The sequence below is a fragment of the Phoxinus phoxinus genome (genome assembly GCF_949152265.1).
Source record: "Phoxinus phoxinus genome assembly, chromosome: 25".
In the NCBI taxonomy this organism is placed as follows: domain Eukaryota; kingdom Metazoa; phylum Chordata; class Actinopteri; order Cypriniformes; family Leuciscidae; genus Phoxinus; species Phoxinus phoxinus.
In genome coordinates, this window is record NC_136900.1 from 10,794,898 (window position 1) to 10,813,907 (window position 19,010).

General features: G+C 40.7%; 1 protein-coding gene and 1 long non-coding RNA gene across 17 annotated transcripts in view; one reads left to right on the plus strand and one right to left on the minus strand.

The window, feature by feature from the left end:
* lingo1a (leucine rich repeat and Ig domain containing 1a) overlaps positions 1 to 18,455 on the plus strand; it is a 163,732-nt gene extending 145,277 nt beyond the window's left edge. For all 14 annotated transcript variants that reach the window (XM_079603165.1, XM_079603173.1, XM_079603172.1 and 11 more), the window contains one exon: positions 14,403 to 18,455. In XM_079603165.1, coding sequence (XP_079459291.1) covers positions 14,415 to 16,265 — 1,851 coding nt within the window. In that variant the 5' untranslated portion in view covers positions 14,403 to 14,414 and the 3' untranslated portion in view covers positions 16,266 to 18,455. The remainder of the gene's footprint in view (positions 1 to 14,402) is intronic.
* Positions 1 to 19,010, minus strand: part of LOC306993422 — a 65,133-nt gene that overhangs the window by 14,743 nt on the left and 31,380 nt on the right. The gene's annotated exons all lie outside the window — the stretch shown is intronic.

Genomic DNA, 19,010 nt, shown 5'->3' on the forward strand with positions numbered 1-19,010 from the left:
GCTGCAACTCTCTGTCCGCCTTCAGTTTCACAGCTTTGTCCCTCTTTGTCAGCAGCTGCTCTTCGGCGTGCATAGCGTGCGCTAAAGCGGTCGTAAGTCGCCCGTTCTGCCACTCGATGTAGCTTGCTTTCACCGCTTGTGAGATTTCAGGTCTCAGTCCGTCCAGGAAGCGGCTCTGCAGATGGCACTCCCATGTGCTGGGCTGCACTCCCCTGTCCGCCGGCTCTGTCATACCGCTGTGTTTCTGAAATGCATCAAAAAGTCTGGCATAATAGTCACGAACGGACTCTTCTCTCACCTGGCGACAGCTGTTGATCTTTTCTGTGTCCACTCGTGCTGGGAAAGCCTTTTTTAATTCTTCTGCGAGTTTCTTCACTGCCCCTACATATTGTGCGTTGGTTCCATGCTCCCAGTCTCCATGCACTCTTCGGTGTTCTGTTTTCGGCATGTGGCAACTCACTTTGTGCCAGCCCGTGGCCCCCAGTTTTACGGCTAACAGTCGTTTCAGTTCTTGTGTGGTGGGGCTGAACTCCTGACAGAAAGTGACTAGTTCGCTTGAAAATCTGTCACCTGCGTCGTCCGGGCTCGGCAGATGAGCCATCGCTTCTTTCATGTCTGTCACAGTCCATGGTCTGTAGACCATCACCGAGCCGTCCGGTCCCGCCACTTCCACCATCGGGGCTGTGATGTTAACTGTTTCATCTCTGACCTGTGATCTTGTGACGACCTTCTTCGGCTTGGCTCCTCTCTGTTCGTCCGTGATCTCCGTGATTTCGTCCTCCTCGCCCTGGGCCACGCGCCTGGCCGCTTGTTGCGCTGCAAGGTCTTTGTGCACTGCTTGTGCCGTTTGCACCGCTAGCTGTTGGATTGCCAGTGCCACCACCGCTTCTTGCTGTCGTTGTGCTTCTGCTCGTGCGGCTTCTATCGCCTCCTGCTCTCGCTGTGCTTCTTGCGCTGCAGCTCTTGCTTCTCTGTCCTTTCGCTCCTCTTCCGCTTCCTGCGCTTCACGCGCTTCACGCGCTGCCAGCGCGGCTTGTGCTTGTCTCTCTCTCTCTTCTCCTTGTGCATCGAGTTGCGGTCCGGCTGGTGCTCGCGGCTGGATGGGTCTCGATGGAGAACAGTCAAGGTCGGGGTCGAACTTCAGTGCAGTCAATCCGGCTCCTGGGTAGTGTGTTTTGTACTCCGGCGGTGCCGGTCTCACCGTCATTTCATGTGGAGAAACACAAACATACTTTGGGTTAGTCGGTTCTGGTGGTGCAGACACACATACAGGCAGACTTTCACACTTTTCATTCTTTCTTCCTGCTAATTCTTTTTGCATTTGTCTTCTTTGTCTTTTATCTGCTTCTTCAAGCCAGCAATCTACTGTGTTTTCACATTTTTTGCATACATGCCTAACACATTTACAACAACAACCCGGTTGTTTCTCACTACTCTTTTCCACTGAGTCTCTCACCACTTTCAGCCTCGTGAGGCTCAATGTTCCCTCTTCGGGAAAATCATGATGCTTGATTAATTTCTCAATATCTTGCATGCATTTCTGACCATAATGTTTTCTCATTTGGTAGTACACCGGTGTATCATATTTCATAATCTTGCTCTGAGACATTCCCATATTGGCTGCTCTCCGTTCTCTCCGTGGATTTCTCTCTGCGCGCGTTCTCTTTATTTGTCAGACGTCTCTGAAACAAACCCGATCTTTTCTTTAAACCCAAGTCGGTTGGGTTTGCACTATTAAGTGCTCTCCTAATTATGGTTTACCAAAAATCTGTTACGATTTCCTTGGCTCCCCCAATTAGTCTCAGCACCCAAAAATAACTTGCTCCGTGGTGGAACAATTAATTTTCAGGTACCTATCTGTATGAAATGTTTTGGTCTGTCACAGTTCTCAATTAATTCCAGATTATTTATCTGCTTGAAATATCTTGTTCTGTCACAGACCTCAATTAATTTCAGATCATTACCACAGAAAACAGTTCTCAGCCAATATGGTTCAATTTCACTCGTCCCCCAAATTAAACTTAATTTAATTATACCTTACCCAGAGATGCTGTTTGGAGCCACCTGAGTTCTTTGATTCCAGTGGCCGGATCCGGTCCTAACGGCGGAAACGGTCCCTCGTCTCTCAATTCTTTTCTCGAGGTAGGGTTGGAACTTTTCAGTACCAAGGTGATCAGCCGCCGCCCGTCCGTCAGTCCCGGAATCACGTCCAAGGAATCCCACAATTCTGACACCAAGTTGTTGTGGCAAAACTTCATACAAACATCATCACTGAATAAGGGACACTTAGAATCTTTAAAAGTTATAAAAGTATTTATTCCTCTTGCAAGAGTGATCCTCGTCACCAATACACCTAAGCGAGTCAGTGAGGAGAGATAAGGGAAAAGCAGTCTCTGTCTGTTTTTATATCTTATTCCCCTCAAGGCCTTTACTTATTTCCCTCCCCTCCGAGAGAGACAGATAGATACCAGTCTGTCTTCCTTATTCTTTAACTGGCTCACGAGGGGTAAATGCCCTCTTAACCTTTAGGCTATAAAGTACAAATGCACTCAAGATGACCCCTTTGACCATGTGCTTCTCCTTATCCTCACTGACTCCCCACCACAGTAAATTACCACACAAAACCCCTTCTCACTGTAAGTGAGAAAACAGATGGGCCTTCATTAAAAATCACTGAAATACAGAGTAATAAGGAAAATTCCACTACACATCACAGACAGGAAGCTTGTTGGTGGATGACGGTGTGATATCAAGAGTCTTTCCATATTTGAGCCGAATGCAGTTCAATTTCCACTATACAAACTCGCTGATGGATTCGCAGGAAGACTATCGGCTCTATGAACCACATCCCTGCTGGAACAAACCCGGGTCACACAAGCTTAAAAGAATCTTCTGGTTTCGATTGAGCTGTAACGAATCATAACGGCATTCCGGCACCTTTGACTAAAAATATATATATTGGCATATACAGTATTTTGGATATAGCCTATATTGGATTTTTCTGTCAGATCAAATCTATATATTCGTATGCTCCTGCTCCAGTCATTTTTTTTATTGATCCAGCACAAATGTTCTGTCTCCATTTAGTCAATGTACTCACAAAAAAACATTCATTACTTTTTTACTTGTTTTATTGTGGTATAACTGCTTATATAAAGTTATATCCAATATTTCAATTTGAAAGTGCAGTAAGCAATTTCTGAGAAACATTGTTGGTATTTGAAACCAACCCAAACAAACACACCCCTCCTTCATTGCTCCGCCCCCAAAGAGCGCGAACATGAAGCGAAATAAAGCTTCAATGACACTCAACCCTGTCCTGTTACTGTAGCTAACATTACAACAACAGCATATCTTGGTTCTGTGAAACAGCAAAACCAATGTTACTGAAGCGGAAACAACACAACCTCGGCCTTCCCGCTTCGGTCTCCAGCGCTGGAAAGATCTTAAAGATCTAGCCTAATCAGCACTTCTTTTTCTAATGATATTCCTCTGACCTTCTCTCTTTTGTAATGTCTCTCAGCCATCTTTCTTTCTACAGTCTTTATTCAAATCTCCCTGTTGCTCACTCTCTCATGACTTGGACACACACCCTACTGCTGATTGGCTACAAGTGTGTTGTGCTGCTCGGTCTGATCCACTTTCAACAGCGTTTCTCAGAAATCACTTACTGCACCTTTAAAGGAACACTCCACTTTTTTGGAAATAGGCTCATTTTCCAACTCCCCAAGAGTTCAACAGTTGAGTTTTACCGTTTTCAAATCCATTCAGCCGATCTCCGGGTCTGGCGGTAGCACTTTTAGCATAGCTTAGCATAGATCATTGAATCTGATTAGACCGTTAGCATCTCTCTCAAAAAAATGGCCAAAGAGTTGTGATATTTTTCCTATTCAAAACTTGACTCTTCTGTAGTTACATTGTGTACTAAGACCGACAGAAAATGAAAAGTTGCGATTTTCTAGGCCAATATGACTAGGAACTATACTCTCATTCCTGCGTAATAATCAAGGAACTGTGTGCTGTACCAGCAGCGCAATGATATTACAAACTTAGTGCCCGTCACGTTGGAAGTTACCGAGCTGGGACTATTTTCAGGCGTTGCGTAATATCATTGCGCTGCTGGTACGGCACACAGTTCCTTGATTATTACGCAGGAATGAGAGTATAGTTCCTAGTCATATTGGCCTAGAAAACCGCAACTTTTCATTTTCTGTCAGTCTTAGTACACGATGTAAGTACAGAAGAGTCAAGTTTTGAATATGAAAAATATCTAAACTCTTTGGTCTTTTTTTTTTAGAGAGGTGCTAACGATATAATCAGATTCAATGATCTATGCTAAGCTATGCTAAAAGTGCTACCGCCAGACCCGGAGATCGGCTGAATGGATTAGAAAAACATGAAAACTCAAGGAAAATGAGCCTATTTCCAAAAAAAAAAGTGGTGTTCCTTTAAAAGAAGGCTCAAACTTACTGAAAAAAATTTAAGCAGTAATGAGTCCACCTCAAAAAGATGATTTATAGAACATAACGGATCAAATATCCGTTTTCTACTGAATAATTCATGCAAGTCCTTTAACAAAAAATTAAGCTTCACATTTATGCAAAGCTCTTTGACTCTGTTTACTTCCATTTTAAGTGTCACTACAAAATTAGCTAAGTAACAAGTCAAAATTAGTTTCAGTCCAAAAGCCATTCATTATTTGATCCATTCAATTATTCATGTTTAAAGAAAAGGAGGGACAAGTGTAAAAATATTTTTTTGTGGTAGTCAACGTTATCCTACAAATGCTGTTGATGGAGCTGAACTCGAACTTAAAGGGCCCCAATTATGATATTTTAAAGTTTCCTAATGTTGTTTTGGGGTTTCCTACAACAGGTTTAAATGCATCAAAGGTCAAAAAAATGTTTCATTTTCTCATAATATACATTTGCACATCACCAGATTTTCAATGATTTTCAAACGACTCGCCAAATGAATCAATCTCTCTAAATCCCTCCTTTACGCGAGCTACTCTGCTCTGATTGGCCAGACAGCTCAGTCTGTTGTGATTGGTTTACCGCATACAGTACGCGTCAAAAACGAAAACTCCCATTGCCATAACAACGACAGCTCTTCGTGTCCTGAGGCTTCCTACACTGTAAACTAAACACAGTAACGAACAATGATGGTAAAATGATTTGAATTTACCAAACACTAGACTGTATCAATAACAGTGCATGTATGCAATGTATACGTTAGCCGAGCTCTAGCGTGAATGACTGATGTAACATAAACATTGGTAAAACAAATCTTGCTCCATGCTTAATCTTTCCTCAAAGTAGTGAGAAAGACAGACAATCTGCATTAATAGACACAGTTTTATGTAATAGGGGCCCACAACTGATATAGCAGAAGTATTTCAGTAAGACAGTGATAACATGAGTTAGCCAGTTAGCAAAACTAGTATTTTGAACACCGTCTTTTAAGAGCAAGCGGTTTGCGAGTCCTGCATTGAACTCCGAGATTTGAGAAGCAGTCTTCAGTAAAATAAAGGGAACACACCAAAAGTTTAGGATTATAATGCTGTGGTATCATGATGAAGATTCATTTTAACCACAGATTCTTCACATGCTCGTCCTTGGGCAGTGGGAAAAAAAAATCTTTATCGTCACATTGTAGAGCACAGCGTCTCCTCGACATGATGCTGTCCAGTAACCACAGGAATCAGCTGCCGGTTTTTTGGTTTAAGTTTCCCTGGTGTCTGCGCGCACAATAAGTGGGCAGGCTAATGTCACATCTTGACGTCACGAGGAAACGTCTTATGACTCATTTGAAAACCAATTCATTTCATTGACTTACTTTTGAAAGACAATAACTTTATATACGGTGCACTTTCAGATTTAAAACTTTCCAGGATGTTTTCATTCACTTAGAGCTATGTTACACACTACATGAAAGGTCATTTTCAAAAATCCACAATAGGGGCCCTTTAACCTGGAATATTCCTCAAGGGGATCAAGCTGGTTTTTCAAACACTGAAGCAGTTTATTTTGCAGGTCTAAGATTATCTACCAGGCCTTGCTAGCTTGACCAAGACAGTCTACCAGGGTGAAACCAGGTCCACTACTCTTATATACAATAAACGACCAGCTAGAAAGCCGGCAGCCATTTCAAGCTTGTCTGATGTTTCAGGGAATGTCGATCGATGCTGATTGATACTGTTGATGGGCATCAAGGCATTAACATGTTCTGCAGAAAGAGTGTCAAAGCTAAACGCCTCGCGCCGAATGTGTCGTTTCGCACATTTGTGGACATCGTTCCCCGTTGTTACTGGTGCAGGTCTGAATATATATTTCATCTAAATCAGAGGCGAGAGTGAATCAGGCGGTACAGCGTGAATTTAAAAGAGCTCTTTAAAATGACACCGTAATGAGTCCTCTCTGACAAGAAACACACAGTTATTAAGGAAAATTGTGTGTGCGTGTTTGTGTGTGGATGAAGCATACGAACAAAAACTAAATCAATATCTGGGTTTGTTTTATATGAACCTTGTCAGAATAGAATAGATCTTTAATGTTACATGAAACTTTTGGATACAGCTATGCAGCATATAAATGTGCTTTATATAATATGCAATGCACAAGATACAAAATCATACAATGGGCCTCATTCACAAGCAAATTTTTGTGTATATATATTGTTTGTAAAAAAAATCTATTAAAAATGACTTTAGGAACAATTTACACAGACATTTTTATGAATGCGAATCATTGTGTAATACATACAATGCAGTATGGACAGTTTACATAGACTGATAAATGGATGATTATGATGTATTTTTATGGCATGTGACAATGACAATTCGTTTTTAAAGGGACAGATCACCCAAAAATGATAATTCTGTAATCATTTATTCACCCTCATTATGTCATTCCAAACTTGTATTACTTTTTTTCTACTTGTTAAATACATTAACCATTTATTTATTTTTTTACTCTAAGACTGAAATGGGCTTCCATACCCTCACCAATACAATTTTATCATAAGAGTCATAAACGGAGAAGTCCAATCCAAGCTTCTCTTTTCCATATAACAAAGGTAGTTCAGTGGCTGTAAAGCTCCAACATGTGAATGATGACATAATTTGAATTAATGGACAAACTGTGCATTTAACAGTCTCAGGTTTACCTTAGCGAGCCTAAGCATGTAGACTTAGCTATCATTTTATTCTTAAACTTTTGTGAAATTGTTTTAATTTGTTTGAGAAAATATGTTTTTAGATTCGTAAAGAGAGCGCCAATAGCTACAGAAACCTCAAATTACATCTAAACATCGGTTATGACGCAATCGTTAGCCTATTTTTACAAAAACTGCTTCTACGGGGCCATAACGTAAGATACAAGGTAATGGAGCCTTTTATACATTTTCGTGTTTCTTTAGAAATAAACAATGGACAAACGGTGTCTTTAAACGCCTCAGATGTAAAGTTATTCGCTGTCAAAGTGACGCCAAAATGAATAGGAGTCAATGGAATGCTAACAGCAGGTGGGGGTCTGCTAGCCAATGGCGGCGCCTGGGGATGCTTCAGTGTCTTCCGAAACACTGCCCCCCTGGAAAATCCAGGTCGATGTTTTGGAACATGTTAGCTGGTGATTAGCTTGTCCAGCTACAAAGTTGCTAGTCGAGCTAATCTTTCAAAACAAAGAAAGCTTGTTAAGTTGTCAGATTTAGCTTGATTTGAACATATTCACCCAGGATGAAGCATTGTAGACACACTCGTTAGGTAAAAATACACGGAAATATACGGAAATTTCCATTGATGGCTGGGAATGAGTTAATTTGCACTACATACAGTATAGGGCCCTATTAAATCTGTTATTATTGTGTGTATCTGATAGTTTTATCAAATGAAATGGTGAAATGCCCATGAAAAGAAACTAAGAGCAGCTCTGGAGATGAAGTTCAAATGGAGTGTCCTCATATAGTGAGACTACAGATTATGAAAACAAGCAGGTTTTTTTGCGGTCTAATATTCATAGACACTAGTCCATATGGTGATCTGAATAAGTCTACAACCCTTCTTTTGATTTATTCATCCAAATTTTGCCAAATTCTGTGACATTATACAGTAAATTAAATTTTTATGACTGGATTCTGCGATTCCATTCTCGTTTTCCATAGTACGTAAATTATAAGGCCCTATTCAAAATTAATGATACCTCAAATTTGTGAGGAAAAGTGTGATATTTCTTTTTTAAATGACATTTAGAACATGTACAAATTTAGTTTTGTGTACAGGTCATTAGTCCAAGGCATTAGTTTGGCAACTTGCTAACGTCAAACTCTATCAGAATCAACTGTGAGTGCGAGTCCCTTTAAGGCAAGTCAGTTCACTTAATGGCCAGGGAGGGATTGTTAATGGAGTTTCCGCCCATTAAGAGCGTATCAGATCAATTATTACGAGGCTCCATTTCAGTTAGGTTGCTGCCCCAGAAGCTTCCTTTGTAGACAATAGACAGTGAGGCTAAGGTTTGCAGTCTATCTTATGTTTGTGTGTCTATACTCTCGTCTCGCATCCGGCGAGAAAACCTGCCCTGTGTGATTGATTCCTCAGCGCTGAGATGTCTGGTGTGTTGGACCTCGTTATTCCTGATTCCAGCTGCCGTTCTGGGCTTGTGTTGATGCTTCTTCTCCTGTAGCTTCAGGGTCAATTTGTCTCCCTCCCCTCAGAGAGAGAAAAACAGAGAATGACAGAGCAGAGAGAGTGAAACCCGAGATGTTTGAGCTCCGAGGAGCTGTTAGGATGGAGCTGTTTTTTTTCTGGGAGGAGATGTTTTTAGAAGGTCAGATCTGAAGCTCTGAGTATGAACCTTACTGTTTGCACTTCCTGAACCAGAGTTACTTTACAGACTAAATAATAGCAGAAAGGGCGAGGAGAGGGTCTCTAATGAGGGAACGCTCAGTCACACTCTGGCGATTCTGCAGCAAGTGCAACAAATAAATGAGCAGATTCAGTCACGGACCATAAGAAATGGATTGAGTGTGTGTGTGTTTCTGAGTTCCAGACTTGTTTCAGCCTTGAACACCGTGTTCTGAACACGGATGTTTTAAGTGAACGACACAATCTCTTTCCTGACACTTGTTTTGCAGCGAAATTAAGCCTTTCTTGTAGCGCACAGATGCGACCGATTTGCTAGTTGTTTGTTTCTACCCTCAAATACTGTCTTTAAAGGCCCAGAGGAACATTTTGCTGCTCAGGAAAAGCTAAGGTGAAGTGATTTCAGTGCTACTAGCGTCACCAAACGGAATGAAACGCATTTCCTGAACACTCCACTTGTCTTCCCTTGCTAAACAAACAGATAGCCCCGCCAAAAAACTCATGCCATTGGTTGAGTCACTATTGCTGTACCTTAAAATTCATAAGGATAAATTAAAATAGACACTAATGAGATAAATATTCACACACAGTAGAACTACAATGCTATTAAATTAATGGATGGCAGCTCAGATCGGGGTTTTTTTGGAATTTGGAAATTGATGAAAAACATTTGAGTTCATATTGAGATCATTCACTTTTGATTGCAGACTTGTTTAATCTAAGCACATCTAGAGACATTTTTGAGATCTGTAACTCTAGACTCTGACATTACTTGGATCTTTTTCTCAGTATAAACATTATTATTACGATTATTACTTATTACTAGGAGAAATAATTGAGTTTTTTTACCCATTTAATAAAATGCAGAAATAATTATTCATAATTAAAAACTGAGTGATTTTTGGTCATGAAATGAATTGGCAAACTAAACAGTACTTGATGTTTTGGTGAACGGATTAAAGAGATTTAAGTCACTTGGAAGACTTCTTCTACATGGCAACAGCAGAGCATCATTAAGTCAATTAATCAGATTGATTTACGGATGAGCCGGAGTTGTGTTATTCTTGTCCAAGTGTGTGTTTAACTTTGTCCTGCGAGGTGTCTGTGTGCTGAACTGACCTACATGAAGCTGAAGTGAAATAAGTCCACCTGAATGTGTGTTGGTGTGTGTGCGTGTGTGCGTGTGCGTGTGTGTGTGTGTGTGTGTGTGTGTGTGTGTGTGTGTGTGTGTGTGTGTGTGTACAGGATTAGTGAACTGGCTGATTCTGAACTAGATTAGACTCTTAGCGTGCTGCTCCTATAGCCGTGACAGATGTGAGGAGGATTCTGGTGCTCAGGTATTTAGCTGCCGTCTTTAAGTGGGATTGTTGCCGCTGGGAAACACCGTCCTGTTCCAGACTGCAGTTATTCACAGTCTTACTGTGATAGATTCAGATGTATCATAAATATATAATAGTAAATGATGCAACAGATGGAAATGCAATCATGTCAGAATAGAGATGCAGCAACACCGTGTTTATTACGCGAACTGCCTCGCCATGTTGTTTTACCAATCACCTTCCAGCTTTTACACACTAACTTACCACGTGACTTTACATGCTACCTCACTGCATTACTTTACACACTACTGTACTGTACTACATTACTTAACACACTACTATACTGCATTACTTTACACACTACTGTACTGCATTACTTTACACACCACTATACTGTACTGCATTACTTTACACACTACTGTACTGCATTACTTTACACACTACTGTACTACATTACTTTACACACCACTATACTGTACTGCATTACTTTACACACTACTGTACTGCATTACTTTACACACCACTATACTGTACTGCATTACTTTACACACTACTGTACTGCATTACTTTACACACTACTGTACTGCATTACTTTACACACCACTATACTGTACTGCATTACTTTACACACTACTGTACTACATTACTTTACACACTACTGTACTGCATTACTTTACACACTACTGTACTACATTACTTTACACACCACTATACTGTACTGCATTACTTTACACACTACTGTACTGCATTACTTTACACACCACTATACTGCATTACTTTACACACTACTGTACTACATTACTTTACACACTACTGTACTGCATTACTTTACACACTACTGTACTGCATTACTTTACACACCACTATACTGCATTACTTTACACACTACTGTACTACATTACTTTACACACTACTGTACTGCATTACTTTACACACTACTGTACTGCATTACTTTACACACCACTATACTGTACTGCATTACTTTACACACTACTGTACTGCATTACTTTACACACTACTGTACTGCATTACTTTACACACCACTATACTGTACTGCATTACTTTACACACTACTGTACTACATTACTTTACACACTACTGTACTACATTACTTTACACACTACTGTACTACATTACTTTACACACTACTGTACTGCATTACTTTACACACTACTGTACTACATTACTTTACACACTACTGTACTACATTACTTTACACACTACTGTACTGCATTACTTTACACACTACTGTACTGCATTACTTTACACACTGCGGCATCACATTACTTTACCCACTACAACTACATTATTTTAAATGCTACCTCTGTTACTTTACATATTTCTCTGCTGTGTTTCTTTGCACATATCCACACGGTTACTTTACACTATACACTTACATTATATTGTTTTTTACACCACATTATATTATTTTACAAGTCACCCTGCTGCATTATTTTACTTGCTACCTCTAGTTTGCTGCATTAATTTACACACTAATGCAGCAAGTTATTTTACATGTTACCAAACTGCATTATTTTAATTTACAGTACTTGTTACCTGTTACTTTACATGATAGTTTGCTGCATTACTTTACACACTACCACACTGCATTATTTTACTTGCTACCTCTCTTTTACATATTAGTTAGCAGTGTTACTTAACACACTCATGCAGAAAGTTATTTTACATGTTACCAAACTGCATTATTGTAATTTACAGTACTTGTTACCTGTTACTTTACATGTTAGTTTGTTGGATTACTTTACACTCAACTTCACCGCATTACAATACACATTACCTAATTTAATTTTAGTTTACACACTACCGCTCTGTTACTTCACATAGTTTGCTGCATTACTTTATTGATTAATTCACCACATTAAAGTACAAAGTACCTCACTGCATTACTTTATGCACTCATGCTACTTTTACTATAATTTTACAGGGGGAATAGAAATCACAGATCCCAAAAACATGAGTTTTAGTAGGAGGGCTTAACAGTCAACCATTTCTTTTCTCTTTTTCACTGAGAAATAATACATAATGCTATTTGATCAAATTTCCTAAGACACATCATTAGCTGAATAATGTTTCAGCTTGTTGCTAGTCTGGTGACCAGACAGCGGTGATAGTTCTTTCAAGTTGGTTTCATGTGAAGAACATTTCCATATGTTCTCAGGTTTTGGCAGCACACGCTGTATGCTGCTTAATTTGCTTTGAACTGAACCCAGCCTCCCCTCAACAGTGCTAACGGTTTAACACCATGCCCGTGGGCCACATGCTGAATGCTTCCAGCCAAACTCAACCCTTCAGTGGCTTCATTATTGATCCTGATGAACAACTGGGGCTCACAGTTAGATCACTGCAGTTTATTCATTACAGCAAATTACAAACAAAAATCCAAATTGGCCTCTTCTGAAATATTTGTAATCTCTTCTACATTTATACAGTGTATTTTGTGTTTGTGTGTGCGGGAGTTCTTCTGCACACCAATGACCATTTTTAATGGTCATAGTGCTGCAAGATTTGAGATTCCCTAAATAACTATTTTAAGGATCACAAAAGCTCTACAAGTTCGTTGAACTGAAAAATCCTGAAGTCTTTCAGGACTAAAGCAATCATCACTGGCGTCGGGCTTCCCAATGCAAGTTGTACATCTTTTTTATGATCATGTGACAGGGATGTTATGTTACACAAACAGGAAATGAACATGCTTTGATGTTCTCAATAGAAGTATTCCAGTGCTGTGTAGGTGGTTATGAAACCGTAATCAGAGTCACGACAGGTCGGTAGAGAATAGCGTGACGGCAAATGGAGAAAAAAAAAGTGTAAACCTGACATTCACTGGAGATGTGAGCTCTGTTACAAAACCAATTGAGCTGCCAACCTAGAGAGCATTTTAAGGCGTTATAGATGCAATCTCTATGCAAAAACTGTTATTATTAATAATTTAAAATCTTTCTTAGATGCTTTTTTAGCTGAATTTTAGGGCAGCATTGTATGCTTTCATTACCAGATAAGGCAATCCCAGAATTCACAAGAAATGAGCTCTGTGAAAAATCCAAAGGTGGATTACTTTTTTTGTGTGTGCTATGTATGTTACGTGATTTAAAGTAACATGTTATTAGTTTGTCAACATGCTAACACCAAACTGTGGGTTGTTTGCACACTATTTGTGGAGTTGTTGCCAGTCTAGAGTATTCATAATAAGTCCTTTATGAGGTTTCATTCGGATACTGCCTATGTAGGCATTAGATAGCAAGGTGGGACACTTTCCTCTAAAAGATGATTTTCAGAAGACTATATAGAAGCTTAACTTTAAAATGAGGGCAGTTGTGCATGAACAGTGTTTATTGCTGCTTCAGGAAGCATTAGAATCTCTGTCTAAAGAATTAAATGGTCTGCATGTCTTAAGATATCAGAGAGTGTTTCAGATCCAACGTCTCGTCTTTTAGTCTGTCCCGCAGATGGCATATGCTAGCGATTTTATGGCTACCAACTTTCTGTGAAGTGGATTTCTCCTTAAAAAATGTGGATAAAATCACACATACCTCCGTGCCATCGTTACAAATGGATCCCATACATGGAAGTGTGAACGCTCACAGGATTTGAGAGTGAAAAGGCTGGTTGGGACAACAGCCTTCTAACTCACTTCTCAGCTGTGTTAGGTGCACCGGAGGTTTAGAGGATTCATAAATATCTTATGATGGTGATGTAACCCTTGCAATGGATTCCAAGTCAAGTCCCTGAGCTCAGTTAGCGTGAGTGCTACTGTGTGTTAAAAGCCTTTGAAGTTGAACTAGCTGGGGTCAAAACAAAGGAGATCGAATCCAAAAGTGCCAATTCGCGCAGTTATGCAAGTACACGCCATTGGCTCTTCCTTTTCACAGTTCTGAATAATCCAGCAGTCCTTAGTGCAGTCGTTTCATGAGCCTATAATGTAATGAAACACGTAGTTGACACTTTGGAAATGGAAAAAGATTTCTGCTATATTAGTAAAACTCTTAGTAAAACACACTTTTACCCTCTCCATTCTTTCAATGAACAGTGTTCAATAAATACACAATTCACTCATGTTTTAGAGCCATATGCTGCTCGCCAAAGAAAATAGCACAGTAGAAGGTTTAGTCAATATATTGTGCAGTATAATTGTTTATTGATTTGGATGCCTTGAATTTCATATTTTATAACTCAGTGCACTTTTTCTCTTTTCTCCGTCTGTGCAGGTAACCGGTAGGATGGTAGCAGGGGAAGTGAGTGGGCACAGCTTCCTGGTGGCATGCTGGCAGCCCATTCTAATCTTGATGCTGGGCACCGTGCTGTCTGGCTCTGCCACGGGCTGCCCATCACGCTGCGAGTGCAATGCTCAGGAGCGCTCGGTCTTATGCCACCGCAAGAAACTGATGTCCATTCCAGAGGGGATCCCATCGGAAACACGACTCCTGGACCTCAGCAAGAATCGAATCAAAACCATCAACCCAGATGAGTTCTCTGCCTTTCCGCACTTGGAAGAGCTGGAGCTCAATGAAAACACCATCTCGGCCATTGAGCCCGGCGCTTTTAACAACCTGTACGGCCTGCAGAGTCTGGGACTGCGCAGCAACAAGCTGAAGCTCATTCAAATGGGAGTGTTCACAGGCCTCAGTAACCTAACAAAGCTGGATATCAGTGAAAATAAGATCGTAATTCTGCTGGACAACGTGTTCCAGGACCTCTACAACCTGCGCTCTCTTGAGGTTGGGGATAATGACCTTGTCTTCATATCCCAGCGGGCGTTTCATGGCCTCAGTAGCTTGGAGCAGCTTACGCTAGAAAAGTGCAACCTGACCTCTGTCCCGACAGAGGCCTTCTCGCATCTGCACAGCTTGGTTACGCTGCGCTTGCGAAACCTCAACATCAACAGCATCAGAGATTACAGCTTCAAGCGGCTCTACCGTCTCAAGGTCCTGGAAATTGCCAACTGGCCCTACCTGGATACCATGACCACCAACTGCTTGTACGGATTGAATCTTACCTCCCTAACGATCACTAATGCAAACTTGACGTCGATTCCATATTTGGCTTTGCGACACCTGGTTTATCTTCGTTTCCTCAACATGTCCTACAATCCCATCCAGATGATCGAGGGCAACCGGCTCCATGACCTGCTCAGACTGCAGGAGTTCCACCTGGTGGGCGGTCGACTGACAATGATCGAGCCCTACTCCTTCAGAGGACTTAACTACCTGAAAATCCTCAATGTCTCCAGCAATGCCCTTACCACCCTGGAGGAGGCCGCGTTCCATTCAGTGGGGAACCTAGAGACCCTCGCATTGTATGACAACCCGCTGGCTTGTGACTGCCGTCTGCTCTGGGTTTTCCGACGTCGCTGGAGGCTCAACTTCAACCGCCAGCAGCCGACTTGCTCCTCACCCGAGTTCGTTCAAGGAAAAGAGTTCAAGGACTTTCCTGACGTGCTTCAGCCCAATTACTTCACGTGTCGCAGGTCTAGGATCCGAGACCGGAAGCCACAGCAAAAGTTTGTTGACGAAGGCACCACTATCCACTTCGTGTGTCAAGCAGATGGAGACCCAACGCCCGTCATCATGTGGCTTTCCCCACAAAAACAGTTCATCACCACGAAAACGATAGGACGGCTCACTGTTTTCCCAGATGGCACCCTGGAGGTGCGCTACGCTCAGATTCAGGACAATGGGACGTATGTGTGCATTGCTAGCAACGCCGGTGGAAACGACACCGCTTTGGCTCACCTGCACGTCCACAGTTACTCGCCTGACTGGCCCAACCAACCCAACAAAACCTTGGCGTTTATCTCCAACCAACCCAACGACAACGGAGCCAATGGAACGAGAGCAACAGTCCCGTTCCCGTTTGATATAAAGACGCTAATCATCGCCACCACTATGGGCTTCATCTCCTTCTTGGGTGTGGTTCTTTTCTGCCTGGTTCTGCTCTTTCTTTGGAGCAGAGGGAAAGGAAACAGCAAACACAACATTGAGATAGAGTATGTCCCGCGCAAATCGGACGCTGGGATGAGCAGCAGCGGCAACGCCGATGCCCCTCGAAAATTTAACATGAAAATGATATAATCCAACCAGGGAGCTCAAGAGACCCTTTCAAAAACTCATAAAGACAAAAACAAGAGATTCCCTGCCTGAACAACCTCTGGCTCTGACGAGCTCCCCATAGAGGAGGGGTGTTTTTCCCCCTTTCTAAAGATGGATGTGCGTCACAGGGGTTGGTGCTTTTGTTCAATATTGAACATGAGAGGGGGAAAATGTCCTCATGCGCACTCCTCTGTGATGTCGCTTAAACTCAGCCTACGGGGACCAATATCTTTGAGAGAGGATTTTGTTTTAAAACACTTAAGTTCCTGTGGATTTTTATGGGCAAAAAAAAAAGAAGAAAAACCCCAACCTCCAAAATGTTTTGTGTCGACCTCCAGAATGCAAAGGCAGAGCATCCTTCTCCCTTCTGTCCTGCTGCCTGCATCCTCTTTGTTTGTTTGTTTGTTTATTTGTTTAACCCATTCATTTCTTGTTTTCTACTAAAATGAATAGTTTTATGAAAGAATAACAGTTGATAAATCAGGGGTGAAAAGCACATTTAACAAACCTAACAGCTGAATTTGCCCAAAATGTCTTCTACGTTGTGTCTAACAACAGAATGTAGAGTATAATAGATTCCATTTCATTCCCGTTATAGAGAAATGTGTGTATAGTGCAACTTTCAGCGCACATTCCTTTCTTTGTATCTGCACTCTGCTGTCTGGCGCTCATTTTGCTTTCGGATCTGTATTTTAAATGCATTTGTTAGATAAGCCGAGGGAGTTTTACGACTCAAGCATCTGGATAAACAAGTACAGGTTGTTTATTGTTGGATTAATGGCTAGGCAAGTGAAATCAGCAGTAATTATGTAACTTTTGTTGTGTGTTTTGCTTTAATTTTATATAGAGATGATCATTGTAGCCTGCAGTGAGCATTTCTGTTGTGCCTGGTCAGGTTTAAACCCATTTAATGGCACTGCAGCATCACATTTTTATATAACAAACTCATTCAAAGTTTTATTCGCCTGAGAAGCTAAACAGAGACTGTACAGCTCTGAGTGTGCACTGTATGTGCGCGTGCAAGCGAGTTAACAGAATTAATCATTTCATCAAAAGGTGAGAGTGTTAATATGCTCGACAGCACTCAATCACCTTTACCTGCTGCCGAGTCTCACACCTGTCTCTTGCTCTCAGATCTGTCTCTTGGGTCTTACACCTGTCTTTTGGTCTCACACCTGTCTAATGGTCTTAGACTTAGACCTGTCTTACCGGCTGCAGATCTATTTTTCTTTACATTATATGAAGCTTTGGTGCCCAAAGAAACCGTTTCGAAGTTATCCAGCATGTCTAAGGACTCAGATGGTGTTGGTTTGTTACAATGACATGACAGATATCTATGCTAAGAATTATTGCGTTATTTAGCATTTGTTTCCACAGGCGGAAATGGCGCCGCGTTAATCACGGCGGGCAACGTTTGTGAATAAAGAAGTGGGAGTAAATTGAAATAGGCTGTTTGTGCTGACAAGAAAGCGCAATGGTGCAGTGCTAGATAGAGGCTAGTTAAAAATGGATTGGTTAGTGAGTATGAAGCAGGTTTTTGGGCTGAAATGCAATGGTTTAATGAATTCGCTACACAGTCCAGCTGTGTTTTAAGTGCGTGTTTAATCTGGGCCAAGCAGGGCAGGTGATTTCCATGGAAGGACACTGAGCTGTGTTTATACACTGGATTTTGCTCCGGTGTAGATGGGTTTCGCCTCGCTAAGTGGTTTGTACTGCTGACTGAGGCTGCAGATGGAGAAGCTGCACAGATGGTTTAACCCTTACTGATCCACTTTACAGTTAATCTGACACTTGCACACACACACGCACACCTGAATCTTTCTCTGATCCTCTGCCTCTGTGGTCTACCTACTGTTTTCATCCTATTACGTCGAATAAATCTTTATATGACCTCTGCCCTCTCCAACATTCAGCCCAGAATGATAATGTGCATTAATGTGGTCCATAATATTCTTTTATACTAAAGAAAAAAGACCGAAAAAGGTGAAAAAATCTAGTATGAAAAATGTTTAAATTGTTCTGTGCAATAAAAGTAATATGCATTTTGTTTTTGTTTTTTTAATTAACACAATTTTATTGATGTTGAATTGTTGAAAATATGGTATGTTGTATTAAACAATCTATGGAGATTTTTTTTACCAAAAATGTGCCTTGTTTATTTTGTTCTGCAGAAGAATCTTCAGCGTATACTCAATGTCACAGGTGAAACTCGAAAAATTAGAATATGGTGCAAAAGTTCATTTATTTCAGTAATTCAACTTAAAAGGTGCACCTAATATAATAAATAGACTCATTACATGCAAAGTGAGATATTATTTTCAAGCCTTTATTTGTTATAATTTTGATGATTATGGCTTACAGTTTATGAACACCTTATGTTCTAATTTTGAATGTGGGGTTTTCATAAGCTGTAAGCCATAATCATCAAAATTATAACAAATAAAGGCTTGACATCGCTCACTTTGCATGTAATGAGTCTATTTAATATATTAGTTTCACCTTTTAAGTTGAGTTACTGAAATAAATGAACTTTTGCACAATTATAATTTTTCGAGTTTCACCTGTGTATTTAGGATCTGAACAAGAAAATGTATAATAACGAATTAGAACATCTTATTTTCTCTGCATTAAAGTATGTTTGCACATACAGTGATTTGCTGCAACAAAACAACAAAGTAATTGGGTGCTTCTTATCAAAATAGAACAACATCTTAGTTTTTATAGCAA